A 23,028-nucleotide genomic window follows, 5' to 3' on the forward strand; every position below is an offset into this window, starting at 1 on the left:
TTTTCCCAGTAGGTCGCCCCGCGCCTACTGAGTGGTGTCATTTCCCTGCGACGAACTAGACTGGTGCAATTTGGGGCGATGGTTCGAAGAATTTTGACGCGTCTTTCGCCGGGGGCAACCACTCCGAAGGTGACGGGTGTCTCCACAAACAAAACACCGCCGTGTGTTTGTGTGGCAGCTCGGAGCTTTGCTCCCTCGTTCTTAGCATAGCTGAGATTCATACTGCAAGATACTTAATTTGATGCAGCTTATAATCTAGATGAACAATGCTTTTCCTGCGTCAAGTAGAATCCGTAAGTTGGCTCCATATGTTTTTGCGTCCAAAGCCCACCATCTACGTTACCATGCCGATTGCTTTTTATTTAATAAGTATAGAGGATTTCGAACTGAGCAATCGCACAATTTGTTTAGACAGAGGAAGTTTGCTTGAAGTGTAGTGACATACTTAGATAAGCAAGTTGTACTTATAATTAACCATAATCTAAGTAAGCCAAGACCATCACAACGCAATGCTTATTTATTGTAACTTTGAAAGCTACCAACTGTTACTTACAGCGATGATTGTTGGCTTACTTCATACATTAAGACCCTTTTCATAATCCTCGATTGACTTGAATAACGCAGCAAAATTGCCCTTAGCAACCTCTCCGCATCCCGCAGCCTGTTCCAATCAACCAGCTACGTCTTTCATACGACCAACAAGCTCAATAGTTTCAAAAAAGACCGTCGCGCGGTCGCCAAGAGGTTTTATAAATATCTGCAAAAGAATGCGTTGATCGTCCTTGTCAACAAGCAAGCCCAGCTGCTCGATTTGCTTGTATTGCTCCTTGGTCAAAGCGTCACCGATACGCTTAGGCATTTGATCATAGTAGAGTTGGTTTGGGCGAGGCATAAACTCAAAACCTCCCAAGTGACTGCGCTTCTGCATCTCTGTCAGTGGCCGAAAAATATCGTCCGTCTTTAGCGCAATGTGCTGCACACCTGGACCAACATTTTGTTCGAGATACGTCTGGATCTGACTCTTGCGCTTTGTGCCAAATGTCGGTTCATTGACAGGCAGTAGTACCATTTCGTTGTTGCTGGCTAGCACCATACTGTTGAGCCCTGAGTCCAGCGTTCCCACATTTTCGGCCGTAAACTCGGCAAATATGTGGAATTCCGTGAAGTCTGTGATGTACCCAACTGCCTCCAATAAACTCGGTACGTTGCCCACACAATGATCAAGGCGCTTGATGCCAATGTTCACGCCAGGAAAACTGTCACATTTTTGGTAGTCAGACACAAAAGGTCCTGCGATGTTGCCACTGACCCAGCGGATCACCACGTCACCGTACAGCTTAACCTCCGACACAGTGAATGTCTTGCCCGACTCCTTGTCAGTCAGCAAATGAGGTTCCACCACATCCATGGCGCCATTCTACACTGAGATCTCGTACGCAGCCTTAGTGTCATTGACTATAATCCCCACAGCACGCACTGCCAGACCGTGTTTCATTACAAACTTTTGTGCGAACACTGGATCATAACCGGGCATTGGACTCACTGCATCGACAGCCTTCTCTGTCTCGAGCGCATTTGACCACTTTGTATGACATAACTAGCTGACCCCAGTAGACTGATCAGACTTGCCAATCTGACACATTCCTAGACTCCACGCAAAGCGACGAGACACGTTCGTGGCATCTGCGCAGTAAAATTCAATGTGATGAAAATTGTCACATCAAAACGGTCGATTTTGACGTTTTGACGCACATAATGCTTGTAGCCCACGAGCTTGAGGTCATTAGTGTTGGCTGCAGGAGGTATCTTAAACAGTTCAAATGATTATATGAGCAGATTGAAGTAAATGTGAATATGAAACCTGCAGTGATCGGGAAATGGGCATCGAGGTACCTCTTTATGGTTGGACAAAAAAATCGATTGTACACAATTGTTTGTTCAAAGTGGTGTGAGCACTCACGATATCTTTCGCCTCAACACTTCTTGTGCGGAAATACTTCGTCTACAGACCAATTAAACGTATGAGCCCGCTTAACGGCCTCCTGGTGGTTAGACCACTAGCGTGAGGTGCTGTTTAGCTGACTCGAATAGGATAGACGCTTGGCCTGAGCGTTCTCATGGAGAAAGCCGATTGTTTTCCCTTCGATTCGTATCTCGGAGGTGTCTCACCAGCGCATTCTAATAGCTGAAAGTGCCTCCAGGCAAGCAACGAACCGTTTCAGATCATGCCTTGTTGTCTTGAGGTCTGATAGTCGAAGAACTCGTGTTGCAATGTCCTAGAGAATACACATCATGACTCGACCGTCAAATCGACGATAAGTGCTCCCGTGCGCAACGCTTTGCCCGTGGACCTTGCTGCACAGAGGAGGCTTTGATACAGCAACTTCGCGTTTAAAATACACAAAGAAGGGTTCGAATGGTTCACACATGCGAGGGTCCAAACGTTTCTTGAAGAGTGACAAATATTGATAGTAATACCTGTTTTAAGCTGATACGGAATGTGTGTTTACTTTGTTAGATATGTACTGCAGGAAATGAGGTTATCACATTGGATGTCCCACATACTCCATCCTTACGGAGTTCCCTTGTCCTCATCAGTACAAATACTGTTGTACCTCTGACATATGCACAATAGCAAAGAAGTGTAATAATATGTACGTACACATATAACATAAGTTGCATGTTTCACGTCGAGATAAATTTTCCTTTATATAAGAAACATGATAATCGCGCTACAAATTTGTTCATACGCCAATGCAACCAGAGCGTCAACACTAAGTTGCACGCTAAAAATGACTTACTTTAAAGTTTATTTTTTATCTAAAGTAAGCCATGAAAAATCCAACACTGAATACTCACGTTTTAAGTCCATATCGAATCAATGAAAAACAAGGAAAATGTTACAATGTCAAGATAAAAAAAGACCCTAGATTTTATACCTGATGAAAATTTCGTGTTGTGGAGTTTGTGATCTGATTGTTGCGATGTAGAAAAATGCGACGAACAAAATATGATAAATACAATATTTCATTACTAAGGCATGAAAAATCAAGTTTATTGTTTCCATTGGTATGCTTTAATAATAATTGGAAATTAGCTGATCTTGCTCCATGATTCAGCAATCAAAGCGGTAAAGTACCGTCAGAACCACTTTCCTACAAGATGGTCAAGATTGGAGATGCCGAGCAGCAGCAACGCGCCGTTGTGCTCGATGTAGCAGCTTCTTTGGCTCGGTCCACAGCTATCAAGACCCAGTCTAGCAGCTCAGATGTTTCAGTCATTTTATCTGATGCGGACAAGGCACTAGAAGAACAATTGATGGCTCACTTCCACACTCATAGTAACATTCAAGATGAAGCACGACTAATTTCCGCCTTCCTTGCCGCATCACTTACTTCAAAGCGTCTGTTAACACAAAAGTTGCTTGCCACTACAGAGGTGTCGCGCTTTCCTGATCTGCTACAATTCTTTTTGCGTGTTATTATCGCAGTGCATGGTCGCACTCACGAGCAACACCCGATTCGAGAGCAACCTGAGCTCCAAACGTGTTCGTACACACAGATTAAAGCTATAAGCTGTATCAGCTATGAGCAGGAGGAGAGTAGCACTGGTTCGACAAGTATGTCGGTCCGGTTCAAGCTCCCTGAGGGTTTCCATGCTTGTATAGCTGCAAATTATGGCAGTGTCAAGCGTCTCAAGTGTGAGGAAGTATGGCACGGTGATCATATGGCGTATCGATGTCGAACGTGTGGCCTTTCGGATTCGAGTTGTATGTGTCTGGCCTGTTTTGACCCAGAGGAACACGAAGGTCATGATTATCGAGTCTATCGTTGCTCGTCAGGGGGATGTTGTGACTGTGGCGACCCATTGGCGTGGAAACCAGAAGGTTTTTGCAAAAAACACAGTGTCCAGCACAACACGATGAGCCATAATGAGTTTGACTCGCAGATCATGACGATGGGAAGCGAGGAGGATGCTGTGATGCACTTACTCGTGCGATGCGTCATGGCGTTTTGCGTTGATGTATTGAACGAAGTGTATTTGGTTTGTTTGAAACTACATGCTAACGGAAATCCGGAGGCGCTTGATTCAAGACGATCAATGCCAAGAACGGGACTCGCACGCTCATCTTTCTCGTCGATTGTAAACACCCAAGTAGACCGACTCGAGCACACGTTGTCGTGGCTGCAAATGTTGTCAATGAGCTGTTTGTCGTATCGCACCATGATCTCCAATTTATTTTTTGAAGAATTATCATCAGAATGGAAGCTGGACGTAGTGTCTCCTTCACGTTCTTCTGGTCGTTTGGTTGTCGAGACAAATCAAGAAATCGATGAAAGAGAGCAAACTTTTGCTCCTTTGGTGACGCTTGATGTATTTCTTAAAGCTGGCGTATTATTGCCAGTTGAAGCATGCGATGTTCTCGGTGTTTTATACTTAAAATTACTTTTCGATCAGTCATTCAAGCAAAAGTATACGTGCTATTTTGTAGACTGGTATCCGTACTTGATCGAATTATACCTTTGTGCCAGCGATGAAAACAATGAAGAAGGCATGCGAAGTCTCTCACGATTTATTGACCGACTTTTTTGCCAGCTATTCCATAGCAACGCTCAGTTGCGTGAGCTGGAGACGGTGTTTGCTTCCATGCGACCCAGAGGCAACACAAAGCAAGCAAATGGGACCTATTTAAGTCGTCAGCGCCATTCAGTAGGTTTTGCTCCTGGGTCGACCGATGCGATGCCTTCTTCCTGCGTGGAATGGCTGATGGTATTTTTACTAGAAAAACTCAATGACCTCTTTCGAAGTACGCTTCGATTGGTGACGATCATGCCCCAACCACTTGTGGATGCGACGCGTAGTGTCATAAACGAATGTGATGAAAGTAGCATGTCAAGAGGACGTAAAAGTTTATTAGAAGTGCCTCTGGTTGCGCGAACGGTCCAAGCGATCGACTGTGGACGCAATGTTTTTAAAAAACGAGTATATGCTCGTTTGTGCTCAGATTTGCGAACACTTCTTGTGCATCCCCAAATAGCTGCTGAAGTTCTTTTGCGGTCGTTTGGCTGTATTAGACATAACAATGTTGTCCTAAATGAGACGTCTGTGTATGAGCAACTGCTTAAGACGTTTGCGTTGCTTCAGCAAATGGATTTGCAAACCCGTCAGATTCATCGCCATATCGAATTTGAGTCTCAAAACTGGACGTTTGCGTTTGTTGCAGACTATGAAGTGAAGTTGTTGCTTAGTGCGTTTCTTACTGGTATTCCTGCGTGTTTTTCTCCAAATGTTTGGCGCACCATGACAGAATATGGGAAATTCGCGAATGAAGGAACAATTACTGGAATTACTGGTAATCCACTACTGAATCCGATGAAGTCTGAAACATTTCGACCACTTGCGCTGGCTCGAGCCATATTGCTACCCGTTCGAACAGCACTAACGCATTGGTTGAATCACAACAGACGATCTGAATTTGGATTGGAAGCGACAAAGTCAGCTGCAGGATTATATGTGCCCGGCGAAGTAGTAAAGGAAAAAAACATGGCACAGCTTGTTAAGCAACATGAACAGGGCATACCAGGTGGCCGGATTGCAGGAACCAGTAGTTTGCACTTTCCGCTGCATCACATGTACGCAGCACTTATTCAATCAATGTGTGGTGTTGTGCGACCGAAAACGATAGGCGAGTGGCGGGAATTATTGGGTATGGGAACTAGTGATGATGGCGAATTTAAAGACTCTGTCTTCTGGTTCAGTGTACTAGATCATCCGCTTCGGGTTCTCTTTTTCTCGAGAGAGATCAAGGCCGGGCTATGGGTGCGTAACGGAGCCGTGATGTTACAACAGCTCATTCACTACCACTCGAAACATTGGCGTTTTTTTGGACTTCACTCAGATTTGTTTCTGTGCCAACTAGGAGCGATCTTTCTTCCGCACGGCGCTTTTATCCGTCGCTTCTTTCATCAATTACCATTTGGAATTCGAGAGTCCTCGGTACTTGTGCTTAAATCTGCGAGTGATGCTAAGACGGATAGTGGCGGAAATGATGTCGCGAATACAGCGAACTGTAGCCAGGGTGTACGACAAGAGTTGGACGTCGTAGAGGAAGCTTTGCGTCTTCTTCTTCAGTTGGTTTTTGCTCCTGTTCGACTTACCCTGGCAAGCTCTTCGAAACGTGCTGCTGTATGGCTGCTCGAACGTGAAATCATGCACTGGCTCGCACTGGGACCGTTTACACGTAGTGAAGTACTGATGCGAACCGATATGAGGCTAGTAGAGCACATTAAACAGCTTTCGACGCTCGATTGGGCAGAACTCGAAGAAGAAGAAATCCTTACACATGTGCTTGATACTGTAGGTGTGCATGACGACCCTGTCGGGAGTAGCAGCGGACCTCGCACTGCTCGAAGTGGCAGTTCTACGAATTTTGGGCTCAGAATGAGCGGCTCATGGAAGTTAAAGCCTGAATTGTGGGCTCAAATCTCTCCCTTGTTTGAGTGCTACACGCCTTCTGAAGCTCAGCAGTGTGAGCAGAATATTCGCAACCATATTGGGCGAACAATGGTCGTGCCAATACTATCATGGCCAAAAAACCATGGATTTGACGGGGTCGATATGCACGAATTGCTTGCTGAAACGATGCTAAACTCGTCGTACCTGGCAAGTGTCTTGTTTATCATCATAGGGAACTACGTGCGCCACAGAGACAATTTAAGTACCAATAGCTTGGCTACAAATGAGAATTTGCTGCTCGCTGCCTTGCACTGCCTCTACGTGGCAGTTGAGTTGTCACCTGCAGACTCCCAGAATGTGCCGATTGAAGTTCAAAGGAGGCTTAATGATACAGAGAACAATCGAACTCTAGATGACATTGCATCGTACTATGAGGAAAATAGCAATTTCTTTTGCAAGCTTGTTACTGAAATTCCGATGAAAGAATGCGAGCAAAGCCACGACGCCTTTGATGGCAAAATGACAACAGCGAGCTTGCTGTCATTGCTCGTCCGGCTAAGTGATCGGAACGATGCGTTTGAAGATATCCAACCAACGATAAAGCTCGTTTTTGAAGCGGTTGAAAAAAAGTCTATGGCGTGCTTGCATTATTTGAATGCTAACAAGCGGAGACAGCTGAAAAGTCAGGCGACAAGTGTCAAGTCAATGAAAGAGAACATTAATGTGATTAGCTGTGGTAACAGTGGCAACAATGAAACAAGTGGCGACGACTTAAATCTCACAGCTAAGGAATTGATGCGAAGGCGGCAACAACAAATTCTGGAAAAGCTTCGTTCACAGCAAATGCAATTCCTGCAAGACAACTCTGAAGCTGTAAAGTGTGAAGCTGGTGAATATATACGCAGAAGTCATGACGTCATAGAATCTGATAGCGAGAGTTACGACAACGGGACGTGGTCAGAAGAAGATGTGGAGGGAGTGCATGAAGAAGAAGAAGACGAGTGGGGATTTCCTACTGGTCAAATTGATGTTCGCTTGTATCTGGACCACGTCTCATCAGCTATTGCCCAGATGCGGGAGAAGCAAAGAAGAGCTAGTGATCGCAGACGAAGACGGAGAAGAAGTACTCGAAGCTCGTCGATGGGTGGAAGTCACGACGATCAGAAACGCTCGGTCTCGATGGCTTATGACTACAAATTCATGGATGAAAGCGGTGATTATGCGGAAGAGTGCGGTTTGTGTCGGTTGCCATGTGATTCCCATTCTTGTGAAAGTCCATTTGGCTTTGTCAGCATGATTTTGCCAACTGCAATGCTTCAAAAATTTGAAAAAGGGTCGACTAGTGCTACGAATTTGGACGAAAACCCTGGTGTTTTCTCCAGATTACCAACACTTCGCGTGATGCAACCCGGATCGAGTGATAAAATGCGATTTCAGCTTGCAGACTGTGTGGTTTGGAGCTGTGGTCATGCAATTCATCACTCGTGCTTGAAGGCTTATCTCATGTCTTTATGGCAGGAAAAGCACGGTCAAAGTCCATTGGAAATGGCAAGTAGCGAGGACCGACTACTCAGCGAACGCGACATGGAGTTTATGTGTCCTAAATGCCGACGACTTTCTAACTGCCTTGTCCCCAGTGTGTCATATGGGGATCTCCGGAAACGAGCTCTTACGAGTGAATTATCACTCAAGGAATTTGATCCGAGTGAGGAGGAGGAAGAAGAAAAGCAGGATGACGGACAGGATCCCTTGGCATTTCTGCAGTGGCTTGAAGCACAAATGAGCTATCGAGATGATTCTCCTGAGGTCAAGCGACGCCGCTCCCGAACTCAGTCGAATTTGCGGCTAAGACGGCAATCATTGTCGTTTGCATCTAAATCGTTGTTTTCGCCCAACACGCAATCGTCAGATAGTTCGTCGTTTTCTCCTAGTACACACAAAGTAACGACACTAGACATAAACATCGAGCGTGAGATTAGCGTGTTTTGCCACGCAATCGTTCTACGATGTGTACGATCGCAACTGCATCTCTCAACTCTTTTAAGTGGTTCCATACAAGATGAAGCTAGTGTGGACTCGGAGTTGCAGCAGCTCAGTTCCGAGTATGGGGCCAAAACACCTGCGTGGCGATTGTTGTTACACTGCTTTGAGGTGCAATTGTGTGTGGTGGCACATGAAAAGACGCTGTTGCAGGCTGAGACGGTAGACCCATTGCAGCTTCGCTCGATGCGTCTACTTGCTGAATTAGTTGCCGCTAGTGTGTGTTCTTCTGCTCCTAATCCATTGGAGTGGACGGAAGGTGAAGCATCTGTTGACAAGCACTTCGAGAATGTAATAACGCGATTAAGTGAACTTATCTTTGGTCAGCAGGTTCTTTTTGAAGACGACGAGGTGTGGAATATTCAATACAACCAGCTGCAATCTGGGGACGCATGTGATGCAGCAATCGTGGGGACTCCTATGTTGTACCACCCGAGCTTGTTGACTTGTTTTGCCATGCGCGTGATGTGGAGACAAAGCATTGCAACATCCAATGTCGATGTAGCTATGGAACAATTGTTTACGGAATCATTTTTCCTGGCTCGTATAGTATTTACTGCACAAATTTTGCAGGCTTTCGTGTTCCTGATGGTGCAAAGTGACTCGTCAATCAAGGACGAAAAAGAGGAAGAAGCATCGGACACGAGCCCAGCGGAAGTGCGCGATTTTGATCAAGTCGAAACCCTCCGTGACGCAGCTACTTGGATTTTCAACTTGCTAGCACGAGCTCGATTGCTGGATAATACAGGTAGAATACCAATCCGAATCTGGAACGCTGCAGCAATCGAAGAGCAAGTGAGCGCGATGTGTCTTCCACTGGCTCAGCAAATGCTTCTACTTATGGAAGTTGTACTGCCGATTCCTCACGACTTTCACAACGATAGCCAAGATAATAACTCAGACACACTACCCGACCTTTACGAGTCATGCGCTGTTTGCGATGGTCTCTTTGTTACAACAGCATCAGATGAACCACCTACAGCATCTCACTCACTGGATATATGCTTACGAAGACTTCATTTACCGCCATTACGACTATTTTTCCATCGGCAAATGTTTTCGTCCAGTCAACGTGCATTGTGTCAGCTATGGGGAGCGCAACTGGAGGCCAAGGCAGCAGTCTCTCGCCAGCAAGCTCGCTCTCAAGTGCTTGTGGAGGGTAATGGCGAAAATATCTCTCCATTACACCGTCAAGTTCGATTGTTATCACAGCATGTTTCGGGTGCTTCTACGAGTCGTTTGTTCATTCCGCTGCCTCGCGTGTATATGGATCTCTTTATTCGATACAATGAAAAACCGTTGGGATTTTGTCGACAGTGCCAACAAATCCCGCAACATCCTGGACTCTGTCTATTTTGCGGGCAAGTGCTGTGTTGTTTCTCGGCGTGTTGCGAGGCCAAAGAAGGCGGCGGTGTCGGCGAATGTACGCAGCACGCACAACGTTGCAGTCTTGGGACAGGAGCGTTTTTGTTGCTCCGTGCATGTACTGTAATTCTTTTTCTTGGCAACGAAAGGCGTTGCGTGTGGGGAAGTCTTTATGTGGACAAAAATGGCGAAGAGGATCCATATTTACGGCGTGGCAAGACGCTATACCTTGATCAGAGTCGCTGTTTAGCTCTTGAGACGCTTCTAGTCTCGCACAATTTTTCTCAAAATACGGCTATTTTGTTGAACACATCAAGGCGAGATGGTCGGCGGTATTAGATATAGAGAATTTAGCTTTCCACACGAGTTTCGGTATTGCTTTAGAGATGAATTTCTCACAGCGCAGTCATGGCATCCAATCAAAGCGAGTAAGGGAATTTGCTCATACGAAACACAAAATTATGCGCCCACTTTCCAACACGTACTCAGGCATATAACGTTAACATTAAAGTACAAAAAATCTAGGTGACTGCGACTTGATACACATATTACATCGCTTGATAAATAAAAAACTTGTTTGATCATTACGTCTCGAAATACGGTCGTGCTTGACTGACAAGTCAAATGTATAATTTAACAGTGAACAAGTCTTAGATAAAAATGCTGGGCATCATTTTTGATACTTAAGTTATATTTTTGTCCAGGATGATAATTTGACAAACAAAACATAAGCTACTGAAAGTATAAGGAAGGGTTACTGTCCTTCTGTGATGGTATTTTATACAGAAGCTGTTCAAGTATAGCAAAACTCCTTGAGTCACACGATTTTATACATGCCTCTTAGGAGAGTGTATCCCTTTTGCTCAGAATTCCCGTTATTTTATGCATGGGGGCGCACTAAGCATAAGATCAGGGCCTCCCTCATTCCCTCATTCTAGCAAAGTACTAAGGAATGATGGCGTAATATATTTCATGTCACTCAATACTCAGACTAAATGGCTCGTACTAGTCGCTAAGGAGTATTATATAAATTTCAAGACTCTTAGGTGTTGTCATGTTGCACATAGATCTTATACTTAATAGGAGAATGCCTCACTTCAGGTGCAGATGGAGCATGCTCGAAGTGAAGCAGACAACGCTTTTTTCCATAGTAAATTGCTCCAAATCATAGGAATTCTTTGAAGATAACTATTTGTCATTTATCACTCTATTCGCAAAACCATTTACTTGATTTGGTTTGATATTGTCTAAGCACACAGCACAATTGCCCAAATTACTTACAACCGCAGCGAGTAGCCACTCGATGAGTGATAGTATCCAACATTGCCTTCCGTTTTCACATTTGTTGTGGTTGTGATGCTAGTGGCCACCCCACTATTCATCGTCTTGACAGTCACGTTTGTCGTTGAACTTGTTGATGTGCCTTGACCCTCACCGACCAGCATCGACAAGACATCTGACTTTTCGTTCTCGGCACGCTTCCGCATGCGACGCCGCTGGTTCTTGGTAAGTTTCGACTCTCCCATAGATGGGGTCCCACCTATCGGACCAACACATTTCGCAGACTTTTGCTGTTGCTGTCGATGTTGCTCCATATTCGGCTGCAAAATTTCATCAACGGCTTGGTCGGCACGCCTTTTCTCTACATTGTCTTGCATTTCAGCTTCATGGTTTACGCGAGTGTTCCGGCGTCTTTGAAACTCTTCCTCATTACGCAACAATTCTTGAATCTTGTCTTCAATTACAATGCGAGCTTTCGCAACTTCTTCTACAAATCCCTTCAACGTGATAGAGAAGTCATTGCGACAAATATCAAGCATCACACTTGGAAATTGTGATTGCAGAGCACGAATATTGGCGCCACTCTTGCCAATGAGAGATCCAAGCATGGAATTTGCAGATGCAGAAGACACAGTTGAGGGCAAAGCCACGGTCTCCACCACAAACATCTCGAGATGATGCTCCATTTTCTCCACTAAGCGCTCACGCTCGTCATGGTCTTCACCATAAATCACGACTTGTAAGCCACTCTTCATCTCACCATCAATCACGTAAAATTGAATACCCTTGGCCGCGCTTTTTTTGACAGATAGAGCAATGTCTAGCTTATCCTTGGCGACATCCACAACTGAAGACCTGTTTTTGTGGATCGTAAGCATTTCTTGCACTTTTTCAGATGCAAATTTTACAGCCTCATCATCTCTTGAGCTTATTGTGAGGATACGGTCTTCGTGGCGATTGCTGGAAGAAGATGGGGAGTTCAAGTCCAGACGAGATTTGGTTTCTGCGCTAATTTTCTTGATGGTTTCGCCATTGCGGCCCAGCAAAATAGGCACAAGCCAGCCCGGAATACTTAATTCAATCTGCTGCTGTTTCCACGCTTCAATTTCTTTCATCAGCTCTTTTATGATTTCCTCTGTGTGTGTCTTAGAGTCTGTGAATATCTTAAAACTTGACTTCGTAGGTCGCGAGAACACGAAGTTGTACTTAGCACGAAGAGTAGGCAGTAGTTCATACACACGGGTCGCAATAGACGGAGACAAATCGTCAAGCGTCTGAAAGCAATCAGGATAATAAAATTGAAGCACATTCTCTACTTCAGCTTTGGCTTCGAACACCTTGGAAGCATCATTACCTTCAATGCGAATTATACCCTCCTCAGTCGCACCCGGAGCGGCTAGTGAACGCCTGATGCGTATTTCGCATCCAGTTTGCTTACAGATACGCAATGCATTTTCGTTCAGCTTTGAAGGTTCGCCCTTCACCTCCAAAGCACTAGCAAATGCAACAGAGGGCAAAGATATAGTCTCTACAAAATGCGAGTCTGGTGACACTAGCATTTCGAGAAATTTTTTAATCTTGCCAATTCCAATTGCGGGACCACGGATCTTCGCCACATTCCCATCATCTTGAAATGATACTTTCATGCCCTCGCCGCCTTCTGCTACTAGCTCCTGTAATCGCAAAGCAATTGCTTCGTGCTTCTCCAAAATTGTTTTAAAATCAGTCACTGCAGATCCGGCGGTACCACGCGGCAAATTTGTATCGTTTCGGGGATCTCGCGACATGTAAACACTTTCAATCACGTGAGTTTCTTGTAAAGTCTTAAGCACATCATCAACACAGGCCTTAAGAGCTTCGGGGGATGCAGCCTTAATGCGAACCTGGCCACGGTTTGAATAAGCATCTAAAGTGGCTTCTGGGTGAGAAAGCCGCATCGCCTTGATGCGTTCACCCTTCTTGCCAATCAAACAGCGTGTTGCAAAGGCATCCAGCTGCAAAAGTTGACGATTTTGCGTCTGTAAGAGCTCATCGACTGCTGCTTGTACAATTTTCAGCTGCTCATCTGTGCCAATCATTTCCAGCTCAGATGGCTGGTCATTTTTACCTCGCAACACTCGAACCTTGGCCCCGCTCTTGCTTTCCAGCTCGGAAACAGTCTCTCCATTCTTGCCAATCACAGTTGGAATTTCATCACTATCAAGCGGCAAGTATCGAACATGATGTGCCTCGTCCAGCTCCTCCAATTGCTTCTTTGCAATTTGTATTGCCTCAAGTGTACCCGTGAGTGCGATTTTAATTTGATCAGATTCACTCTCGCTGCTTCGGGCTACTTCTTCGTGTGATTGCTTAGGCAGATGCAGCTTGCAACCACTACTTGATTCAATATCCGACAGCTTTTCACGCTTAGATGACATCAAAATAGCAATCAAGTAGCGTGACGTTACAAAGATGGAGCGTTGATTTGTGTCAATAATGTCCATTATTTTTGCCTTCGCAGTACTGATTGCTTCGTCATTGTCACCAAAAACACACACGAATGTGTCTTCAATATCAATACGAACGTTATTTTCTTTGCCTTCATTTTCAATTTCTTTAATCTTGCTTCCTTTTTTGCCAATGATAAGACTTAGTAAGTGATTATCAGCCACTTCATGCATCCAGTGATGATGTTCAAACTCCTTAAGTCGTTCGCGTAACGCATCATCCATTGCATCAATTTGCTTCTTATTACCCACAACGTGAATACGACCTTCTTTTTTAAACACCTTGATACGAGCGTCTAGCGCATCGGTACGAAGCAAACGCAATTGTTTAGCCTTATCAGCCATCAAAAACTCGGCAAAGAACGCTAACTTGTACTTAGTATACACTGGACTCTTGAATATTTCTCGATCTTCCAGCGTATAGTTCTTTTCACGCTGAGACTGCTCACTAATGAGTTCACGAATAAAGGTCTCGGCACTCCCCACACTCTCTTTTGTGCCAACAAGACGTACATTGTTCGTCACCTTATCAATGTCAACATGTGCTCCTGTATCTTCCATGAGCTGATTAATTGTCTCCCCCTTACTACCAATTAGCTTTGGGACGATATCCAACGGTAATAAAATGTCAACTTTGCCAGCTGTTAGAGCATCAATGGCTTTTTTCAACTGTACTGTCTTGTCAGGCGAGGCTTCAACTGTCAAAATCCCGTCTGTCTTGCTAATATTAAGCTTAAGCTTGAGTGTTTTTTCCAATTCGTGCAATTGTTTCGCTTGTTGAAACATTAATACTTTAACAGCATCGGGATGGAGTCCAATAGATTGCGTTGTGGCGAGTGTAATATCTTCAATCACTTCTTTCGCTGCTTGTACCTGTTTTGGGGCACTTGTGATTGTTATCACGTTGGCTTTATTGTCCACTTCAAGAATAACACAACACTCTTTTTCTAGTTGATGGACGTGACTATACTGTTTGCCAATCACTGTGCCCATTTTGTCGGCCGGGACCGTGACATCAATCGTAACAAAGTCCACGACAGGTGTTTTCAGGTGTGCAGCAAGCGTCAGTTTGCGAATACCTTGCTGTAATTGCTGAAGTGTCGTGTCAAATTGTTTATGTTGCTCAAAACGTTCTTGACGTTCCTGACGCATTTTGTCAATCTTAGCTTGAAATTCATCGCACGCTTCTTGTTGCGATAATTTCTCTTTTAATTGCTGAATTTCGCGAAGTAACACACGCTCATCACTAGAGACCATCGATGTAGTGTTTCGATGCCATTCTTTACGCTCCATCTCTTCTTTTAGACGTTCAGCGGACATATTTGGACGACGCGGTGGATTATTTAATGCTACCCGCAGCTTCTCATCCAGTTGCTTCCCTGCTGCCGCATTGGCACTTTTGGCAGCAGTTACACTTTGAAGACGCTGCTGCATCTGCTCGAGCATCTCAGCATCACTAAGAATGGACATAGCGAGCGGGAGAACAGAAGACAAAAGTTACGACGGGAAGATTGACGAGATCTTTCCCAATGATTGAACACGTAGACGAAGATTAAACTCTGTTTCATGTGGTTCACATGACGTGCTTTTTAATAAAAAAAAAAATCTCTATCGAAATGGAATACGAGATTGAAAGGTCTTTTTCAAGACGGTAGAAGCCATTTGATGACGATATTCACATGTGGATTTACGGGTAGAAGAGACAGTCATAGGTGCAATTGCTGTTCTTACTGCTGTCGCCGTATTTTTATAAATACTTTTGGAATGATTGCATGACGGTATTAGTTTCGAAGTGGCTGATCGGTCGAGATTGAGCCGCGGAACTTTTAATTGACTGTCTATAGGGTCGGGAGGGGGATAAGAGATGGTGTGGTAGTGATGCTGTTGCTCATCTTCACAAACTTGGTCAACTTTATGATATATACGAGCTGGAGGTGTTGCGATTAAGGAATCAAGTGCTTGTTTATCATATCGCTTGGTCAAATCCTCGAGCTCGGTACTCCATGAACTTGGTACAATCGCATAATGCCGAGCGTATTCTCGCATTTGAAATGAAGAGAATGGAAAAGTATACCCACGATATTGCTGTGACTGTTGTAAAGCTAATCGATTCATGAAACCTTCGACTGACCGATCGTGGTTATTGTTTTTCAAACTTAGACGCGGATCATCACTTCCAATAGATGAACGCATGAGTTGAAGAATGCGTACTATAGCTGCAGGATTGGCGTCTTCGGTAGTTTGGCGAGATGAGTAGAAAGAAGGGAGAGCAACTAACACGAGGAATTTCGCACCAAACTTAATAGTATCTTGAAGGAGAACAGTGAGTTCCGAGTTATGATAGCGCACGGAAGTCACATCCTTGAAGCGGACGTCTGCAAGCGCTGTCACAAGTGCATCTATGCCTTTGTCCGCTGCCACTCGCTGATTCTCTTCTTCATGATTGTCAGAGCATAGAGGCGATTGGTTTCCGGCGTACTTTGATCCAAGCGCCAATTCTACAATCTGAAGCTTTGATTTGTTGAGTCCACAACCAGTGAGCAGATTTTCAAATGACAAGCATACGGTCACAACCGTATGAGTGAGTGACGAATTCAAGAGTGACGGAGCTACATCATTTGCTTTAAGGTCTGGTACCCCACTAGCCGCAAGACACTCACGTCCTCCAGCAAGTACCATGAGAGCTTCCTCTGCATCTTGTACTTCAAGTACTACTATCTGTTGACCAGTAGCGACAGCAGCGTCAGTCGTCATTGATAGCGTTCGCTCAACTCCTAACAGGTCGTACACAGTCTCATTAAAAACAGCCAAAAAGCTAATGGTGACCTTAGCTCGATAAAAACGTGCGTCAGTCCCATGCATTCCCATAGCTTCAAACAACTCGCGTAGAATTAACTCTGGAACCGTTTGCCTTACCGTCGCCCCAATTTTCAAAGGCAAAGCTTTGGCAAAGGTTATGACACACGCGTTGCATCCGTCAAAAACCGATTGAACAAGTGGCATGATGGTCTCGTGACGATCCCATTCCCGACCTCGGTCCGAAAAAATTGCGTCACATTGAACGTCCAAGACTTCTTCTCTATTGTCGTACTTTTGACGTAGAAGTAGCTCTCCGTTGCTGTAATTACCTCGAACCACTGACATTTCGGCTTCGTTAGTACTTTCAGCCACCGAATCCTGAACATTCTGAAGCTGGCATATAACCATCGCATTTCGTCGCGTCCGCCATAATTGCTCATGAAGGTGTTGACGAGTAAGTTCCGAAAACGTAAGAGCCACTCGCAACGGAGCATGTTCAATATGTGCTGCCATTGCATATCGGGACGTTTGGTCAAGAAGAGTCAAAACAGGGACACGAAGGTTGTCAAAAAATCGTCGGAAATCTCCTTGAAAAGCTACAAGTGGAACTCGTATCTGTGTTATTGTGGCACGCATCGCATGCAACGACATGATGGCATTACGTGCTACATTATTAACCAGACGACGAAACACTGCGTGACGCTGAATGGCTTCTTGTTGGAACTGCAAATATTCACGAATGTTACTTTTGTAAGCTTGGGATGCATTTATTTGTGCTGTCTTTGCAGCTCCAGTCCCATTAAGTTGATTTATGTGGAGGTGAAGAGCATCTCGCGCATCTCGTACTAAGACAAACTCGCGCTCTCGTTCTACAGCATGCTGACAAGCAACCTGAAGCTGATTCCGAAGTATGCTATTCTCTCGCTCTAGAAGTCCATATTTGGCCTGTGTCTCAGTCCATTTCTCCGTGATCATTTTCAAATGCATGCTACCCTTATTTATCTCGGTGGTCAAATGTTGAATCTTGTCATGCAGCAAATTCATCTCCTGAGAATGCATCTGATTCAAGTGTCGAAGTTCTTTCGCTTCAGCCTCTGCTTTCTCAATCGCTGCGTCTTTTTCCCTTGCACATGTGCGCAGTACTGCTACTTCGTCATGTTGCATGGAAATGTAAGCGTTGAGTTCTATCACTTGCATCTTCCATCGCTGAGCTTCCGCAATTGACTTTTCATTCAATTTCTTCGTCTTTACAAATTCTTTCCAGCAAAGAAAACCCGCTTCCGAATCACCAAGTACGACGGGGACATCCGTTGTAGACTCACCATATTCTAAAGAATCGAAACGTACTTTTCGCTTCGTTCCAGTACATGTAGTACGCAGCGTTAAAATTTCTTCTTGCAAGTGATCTGCTTCCATCACAAACAAGTGGTTGTGCTTTCCTACATTTCGACGCACTTCTTTTGTCATATGCACAACGAGAGAAGCTGAAGGCTCTGGATTAAATGCTGAGCCTTTCACAATAATATTGGAGCTTTCGTCATGTTGGTTAATTTCCTCCTTGTTCAGGACCATACCAAGCTCGTCGCCACCATATTCCATCGTCTCTAGATTGGCAATCACAACACTATTAGCTGTTAGTGTTGAGTGCTTTTGTCGCATCAAGAGCGGCATAAATTAAAACGTGGGAGTTTCGAATGACTTTAAAAGTCTTGTACGATGTCGACACATATAGAATCTCAATTAATTCCTTGTTTCGTTTGCTTTGACGACTTCGTATCTTAAAGTTAATACATGCTGCAGCATCCGTGATTTTTTTGAATGTAGACAGCGCCTTTGTTACCAGCAGATGGACTAGCTTTTTCATCAAATGCCACTAAATTGTATACAATCATCTCTTGAGCTAGATCAGCTTTGCGTTGCAGAGAAGCATTGAGTTTGACAAGATATTAATGTTGTCTTGAATTTCAAGATGAACGCGGCAATCAAGCATGATCTTGCCGAAAATCGCTGGTGAGAATTAGTCTGAGTTTGTATCTGACTTGTCATACTCGACAAGTGGCTGCAAGCTTCAACACGCAATCGAAAGGAGGATCTCGAAATGACAATTAAGAATAATAAAGCGGTGAATATCGTGGATTGCAGCCATTCTTCAATCATTATCATGTTATATCGGAACTAAGCACCTTAAAGCTTTAAGAGCCATAAGCAAAACCTGCTTCTATGAAGGCACGTAACGCCAACGTGCGCGAGCGTCCAGATCGTCCTTCTGGGCATGCTGACGCAAAAGATCCTTCTTCTCACGCTGTCGCTCTGTTTTGCGACGATTTTCACGCTGACGCTTGGTCAAACCGTCAATCAACGGCTCTGCTGGAGTAGCAGATCCCATAAGACGTCGCTGACGTTTAGCAGCAGCGGATGTCCCTACCACTTGCCAGCCGTCGTCATCATCTGATTCGCTTAAGTTTGAGCTTGACGATGCTTCGTGCAGTTCAACTTTTCCTTCTATCGTTTTGGACTCAACAACAGTAGAAGTATCGTCGATGTCCTTAATACTTTCGTCAGCCTTTGTCGGTCGAAGCTTGATGTACTCCGCTGGCACTCGATATTCCACTTCCCCATCGTCGTATTTTAAATGATACTCGTTGCCCTTACGTTGCTCCGATACCGTAGCTGGATACCAATGAGGTCCACCTTGAAATCGAGCAATAACTTTTTGATTCACTGCGAATTTTGGAACATTAGCAGGGGGGAGCGATGTTTGGATCTTACCGCCAAGATTCTTGGGTTTAAACTTTCGTGTAGCCAGCACTTGGGCAACCGAGAGTCCATTGTCCGAATCAGTGTCACTATCATCATGATCTTCGCCACCTGCTGTTGAAAGTGAAAGAGGAAGCTCGGTCGAAGCCACAGACGTCTGAGGCTTTTCTGGTGATAAATTAGACGGTGACTGAGAAGTGGATTGCTTGGCTGCCTTCTTTTTACTGCGTTTCTTTGAACGTTTAACAGATAGCGGGGGTGAGGGCACGGATGGTGCTGATAGCCAATTGTACGCAAAGACTGACAACGCTAAGAGAAGGAGTGTCAGTACTAAGCGTACGAGGAACGACAGCTCTACCATCTTTACATACGAATTTTTTCTGCAGTTCTTAAAAAAGATTAAAATTGCTTACAACGACCGTTATTTAAGCCAATCTCATCGTCATTTTATTACCGATGCGGTAAAAGAGAGCCTTGTTTACATTGCCAAGAGTGCACCACTGTTCACGTCGAAGGCCAACGTTTGTATTGACTTCTACTATGGATGTTCTGCTCAGTGTTCCTTCATATAATCGTAACGAGCTATTTCTGAACAACCGATTGGTTTGTGGAACCGAGTTGCCATATCGTGAGCTCATTACGGAATCTCAATACATTGAGTATGAATAATTTCCTTCGCTCATGAACTTCTGAACATTAGTGACAATTGTGTAGTGTGTGACCGTTGACAGATAAGTAATTTGATAAAGATATGGCAATGCTTGGACGAATACATAAATAACTTTTTCAATTCCAACAGATCAACAGAAGGTAACGTCAAGCACGTAGTCATAATGGCTAAAGTACTCGGCAAATGATCTTTTCAAGTTTGCCCAACCGTTGATATATAATCCGAACAAGTTTTTAGCAGTAGATTGAACATCTTAATAACGAATTACCAATAGAATCCTCTTGCTTTTCTGAAAGACTCGACACATAGCCTTTTTCTCATATGTATGTATCACTTTATCTATTTGAAACGTGTCATATATTAAAAGTGAAATCAACCAGCTTTTACTTTCGTTTAGCGATCTGCAGACACCACCAATTAGTTGCATTCACAACCTCCCGCTTCTTTCTGAGATGGCAGCTCTGCCCCTACATTATTTAGAATTGCTCACCACTTGCAGTCTGCACATCATATTGGCGCAAAGTGACAAACTAGAATTTGAGCAAGCAAAGGCTGCAAGGCGTGTCACTGGAAAAAAAGTTTGTTGCTTTCCTTGCACCTTGATAAAGAGCAGGACGGGATGACTTGAGAGCTGGATAGATGATATGTACTTTGCCGTTCCAATCAAAAAGTCAAAAAATGAGAAGAGTAAGTTTTATGTAGCTGCATGTGTGATGACTTGAATACAAAGGCCCAAAAAGGTATATTGTTTCGAGGTGCTTGACAAAGACCGCTGTCGAAACCTTGGGTGTCTATGTCGTAAGGAGCCCATGCACACCGTGAACGACGTGAGGATAATTGAAGGAGGGGAACAAAGTATCCTGAGTAGTCTTCTTGAGTCGTTTCTGGCACATCATATCATCCAGTTAAGATCTGCTCATCACTCTAAAAGGTGACATCGAAGATGAGACCGTAAAAAAAAAGAATCAAAAATAAAGCTTTTTCTTATTATGTATTAGTATTTGCGCTGCGCACGAAGGTCCTACATACCATCTATAGCGTATCTTAGCCTAAAAGCTCTGCGAGTTCGTAAGCGAGAGAGTATTGTGCTTGGGCATTTGAAATCTTCTGCACCATTTCTGTATCCAGCTCGAGTGATGAGATACTGGCGATATCGATTTTGGACATCGCTTGGAATACATTTTGGACATATTTATTACTTTCACCTTTGTCGATTAATTCGGCAACCTTCCTCAACGATCGGATTAAAGCGCTTTTATATAAAGCTTCAATTTCTGCGTCATAATTAAGTCGAAGCTCATTATTCAACGCAATTTTCCACTGATCTTTAGCTGGGCTATCAAGCACGCTGGTGATCTTCTCTATCTCGGCAGATGTCTCGGCTATTCTTTGAGCCTTCTTCGCCAACATTTTTCTCGTTAATTTATCATTTTTCCTCTCCTCTGATATCTCCACATATTTACTTGGGTTTCGCAAGTGGTGGTGGGCTATCTCTGTCGCGGATTGATTATCAGTTTCACCAGTCTGGGCAGGAGTTCCCGTCGAGCCAACGTTGCCGTCGATATGAATGACTGCAGACATGATAACCAACATACTTGAGGCATGCAACACGCGCATAATTGACGGTACTGATGAATCTGTTGAGTAAGTTTGGCTCTGAACGTTCAATAATGGCAAGATTTCAAGATGGCGAGAATATGATCAAGCGTGAAATTTATCCAATTATGTCATCGTGCAAATATCAGGTGACGTCGACATTAAAAAAATCCGTAGCTTTATTGCTAGAGATTGCCAGTGCTGGCCAATCGCGTGATTGTAATTTAACATGGTGATCGCAACTGGCATAGTTGCTGTCACACAGTCTACACTTCTACGTCACTTAGAAACAGATAAAAAACGTGGTTAAGGCTCATTCTTGATGTCTCTGTCATAAATTTGGAGATCAAATCATGAAATTTAGCAAATAAGTAGCCAGCTTTGTATTTTCTACAGCACAGACGGTAAAAAGGCACTGGTCAAGACACGCTTGCCTATTCTGTAAAATCAGCTTTTCGCGTTAAAAAATGACACAAATGTCTTAATACAAAAGTTGCGTATATATTTTGCATCCGTGCAAGTTATTTCTATCAGACATCCTTTAAGAGTATAAAACACGCTTCGTGTTAAGAAAAACAGCCAGAATCAGAACACACTAAGACAGGCTACGTGATCACTAACTGTGCTGACAACTTTTTCTTAGAGCTTTTTGTCTCAGCAGAAGACCTTTGCACCTTTGCTGGCATGTTTGGACAGACGATAAAGATCAGAAAGCAGGAAGGATACCTAATGAGCTCAGATTTTTAAACAATACTCCTTGAACATTATAGGAAAAATCAGAGAAAGGTTGCTGCAATGGATTAGTTTGAAAAAAAGACGAAAACATTGCCGATCTTGCGTGCTCGCTTTGCTCATGCGTATCAACAATAGGATGCAAAATTTTACTAAAGTGAACTGTTTAGCATAGATCCATACTAAAATCAGGAGGAGGGTATCCTGGGCAAACAAGCCACACTCAGGTTGAATAGACGTACTACTTACTGTGTAGTGACATAAATTTACCAGCCCTATTCGCGGCATACGCCAGTAAGTCATCTTGACGTAAGGACCTCTAACGTAATTATGATAACTTGGTGCTGCGTATTCTTGATCCACACAGGACTAAATCATAAGGCGATGACATTACATTTGACAGTTTTGCAGCCCAAATTAGTTCACTCCAAACTTTATATCTTATTTGTCGTAGCCACTCAATATTAGATGTGCGAGCAAAGCTATCAAGAAGATTTTCCACCAATAAAGTTCGAGAAACTGTAAGCACCACGGGATAATGCGGATCCCAACTCCACGATAAAAGCATTGACTTTAATTTCTAGCGTTGCTCATTCAGTAAAAGTAACGTAGGGTTTTGCTGATTACTACTTTTCGACACTTTTCCATAGATTTGACGAGAGAGTACAGAAGGCGGAGTCAAGATGAGGGGTGGCTTACATGCTTTAACGAGGGCTTTTTATATCCAGCTGCGTGGTTTTGAAGGGTGTAACGGGGTTACATGTACCCTGGTAACAGAGGTATGTGTTACACGAGATAGGCATGGTGTGACCACACCCAAACAAGAATACGGTATGTGGCTAGGTA

At 44.0% G+C, this 23,028-nt stretch overlaps 6 protein-coding genes across 6 annotated transcripts; 1 reads left to right on the top strand and 5 right to left on the bottom strand.

Moving 5' to 3' along the window:
* Positions 1 to 670: 670 nt before the first annotated feature.
* PHALS_00393 (4-hydroxyphenylpyruvate dioxygenase) lies at positions 671 to 1,408 on the bottom strand (the record flags this gene model as incomplete). The annotated part of the gene is made up of 1 exon (XM_024715768.1): positions 671 to 1,408. One exon carries the CDS (start codon positions 1,406 to 1,408, stop codon positions 671 to 673), a length of 738 nt encoding a protein of 245 aa, XP_024572442.1.
* A 1,754-nt stretch (positions 1,409 to 3,162) lies between these two features.
* On the top strand, positions 3,163 to 10,200 carry PHALS_00394 (Predicted ubiquitin-protein ligase of the N-recognin family; the record flags this gene model as incomplete). Its single annotated transcript, XM_024715780.1, has 2 exons — positions 3,163 to 7,345; positions 7,517 to 10,200. 2 exons carry the CDS (start codon positions 3,163 to 3,165, stop codon positions 10,198 to 10,200), a joined length of 6,867 nt encoding a protein of 2,288 aa, XP_024572443.1.
* Positions 10,201 to 11,138: 938 nt separating this feature from the next.
* On the bottom strand, positions 11,139 to 15,098 carry PHALS_00395 (high density lipoprotein binding protein vigilin; the record flags this gene model as incomplete). Its single annotated transcript, XM_024715791.1, has 1 exon — positions 11,139 to 15,098. One exon carries the CDS (start codon positions 15,096 to 15,098, stop codon positions 11,139 to 11,141), a length of 3,960 nt encoding a protein of 1,319 aa, XP_024572444.1.
* A 138-nt stretch (positions 15,099 to 15,236) lies between these two features.
* Positions 15,237 to 18,098, bottom strand: PHALS_00396 (di-glucose binding protein with kinesin motor domain; the record flags this gene model as incomplete). The annotated part of the gene is made up of 1 exon (XM_024715802.1): positions 15,237 to 18,098. The coding sequence occupies one exon, from the start codon at positions 18,096 to 18,098 to the stop codon at positions 15,237 to 15,239; it is 2,862 nt and encodes a 953-aa protein (XP_024572445.1).
* A 547-nt stretch (positions 18,099 to 18,645) lies between these two features.
* On the bottom strand, positions 18,646 to 19,545 carry PHALS_00397 (uncharacterized protein; the record flags this gene model as incomplete). Its single annotated transcript, XM_024715813.1, has 2 exons — positions 18,646 to 19,118; positions 19,197 to 19,545. The coding sequence occupies 2 exons, from the start codon at positions 19,543 to 19,545 to the stop codon at positions 18,646 to 18,648; spliced, it is 822 nt and encodes a 273-aa protein (XP_024572446.1).
* Positions 19,546 to 20,898: 1,353 nt separating this feature from the next.
* PHALS_00398 (uncharacterized protein) lies at positions 20,899 to 21,471 on the bottom strand (the record flags this gene model as incomplete). The annotated part of the gene is made up of 1 exon (XM_024715824.1): positions 20,899 to 21,471. One exon carries the CDS (start codon positions 21,469 to 21,471, stop codon positions 20,899 to 20,901), a length of 573 nt encoding a protein of 190 aa, XP_024572447.1.
* Positions 21,472 to 23,028: the final 1,557 nt, after the last annotated feature.

Source organism: Plasmopara halstedii (assembly GCF_900000015.1).
Source record: "Plasmopara halstedii genome assembly, contig: Scaffold_110, whole genome shotgun sequence".
Taxonomy (NCBI): Eukaryota; Oomycota; class Peronosporomycetes; order Peronosporales; family Peronosporaceae; genus Plasmopara; species Plasmopara halstedii.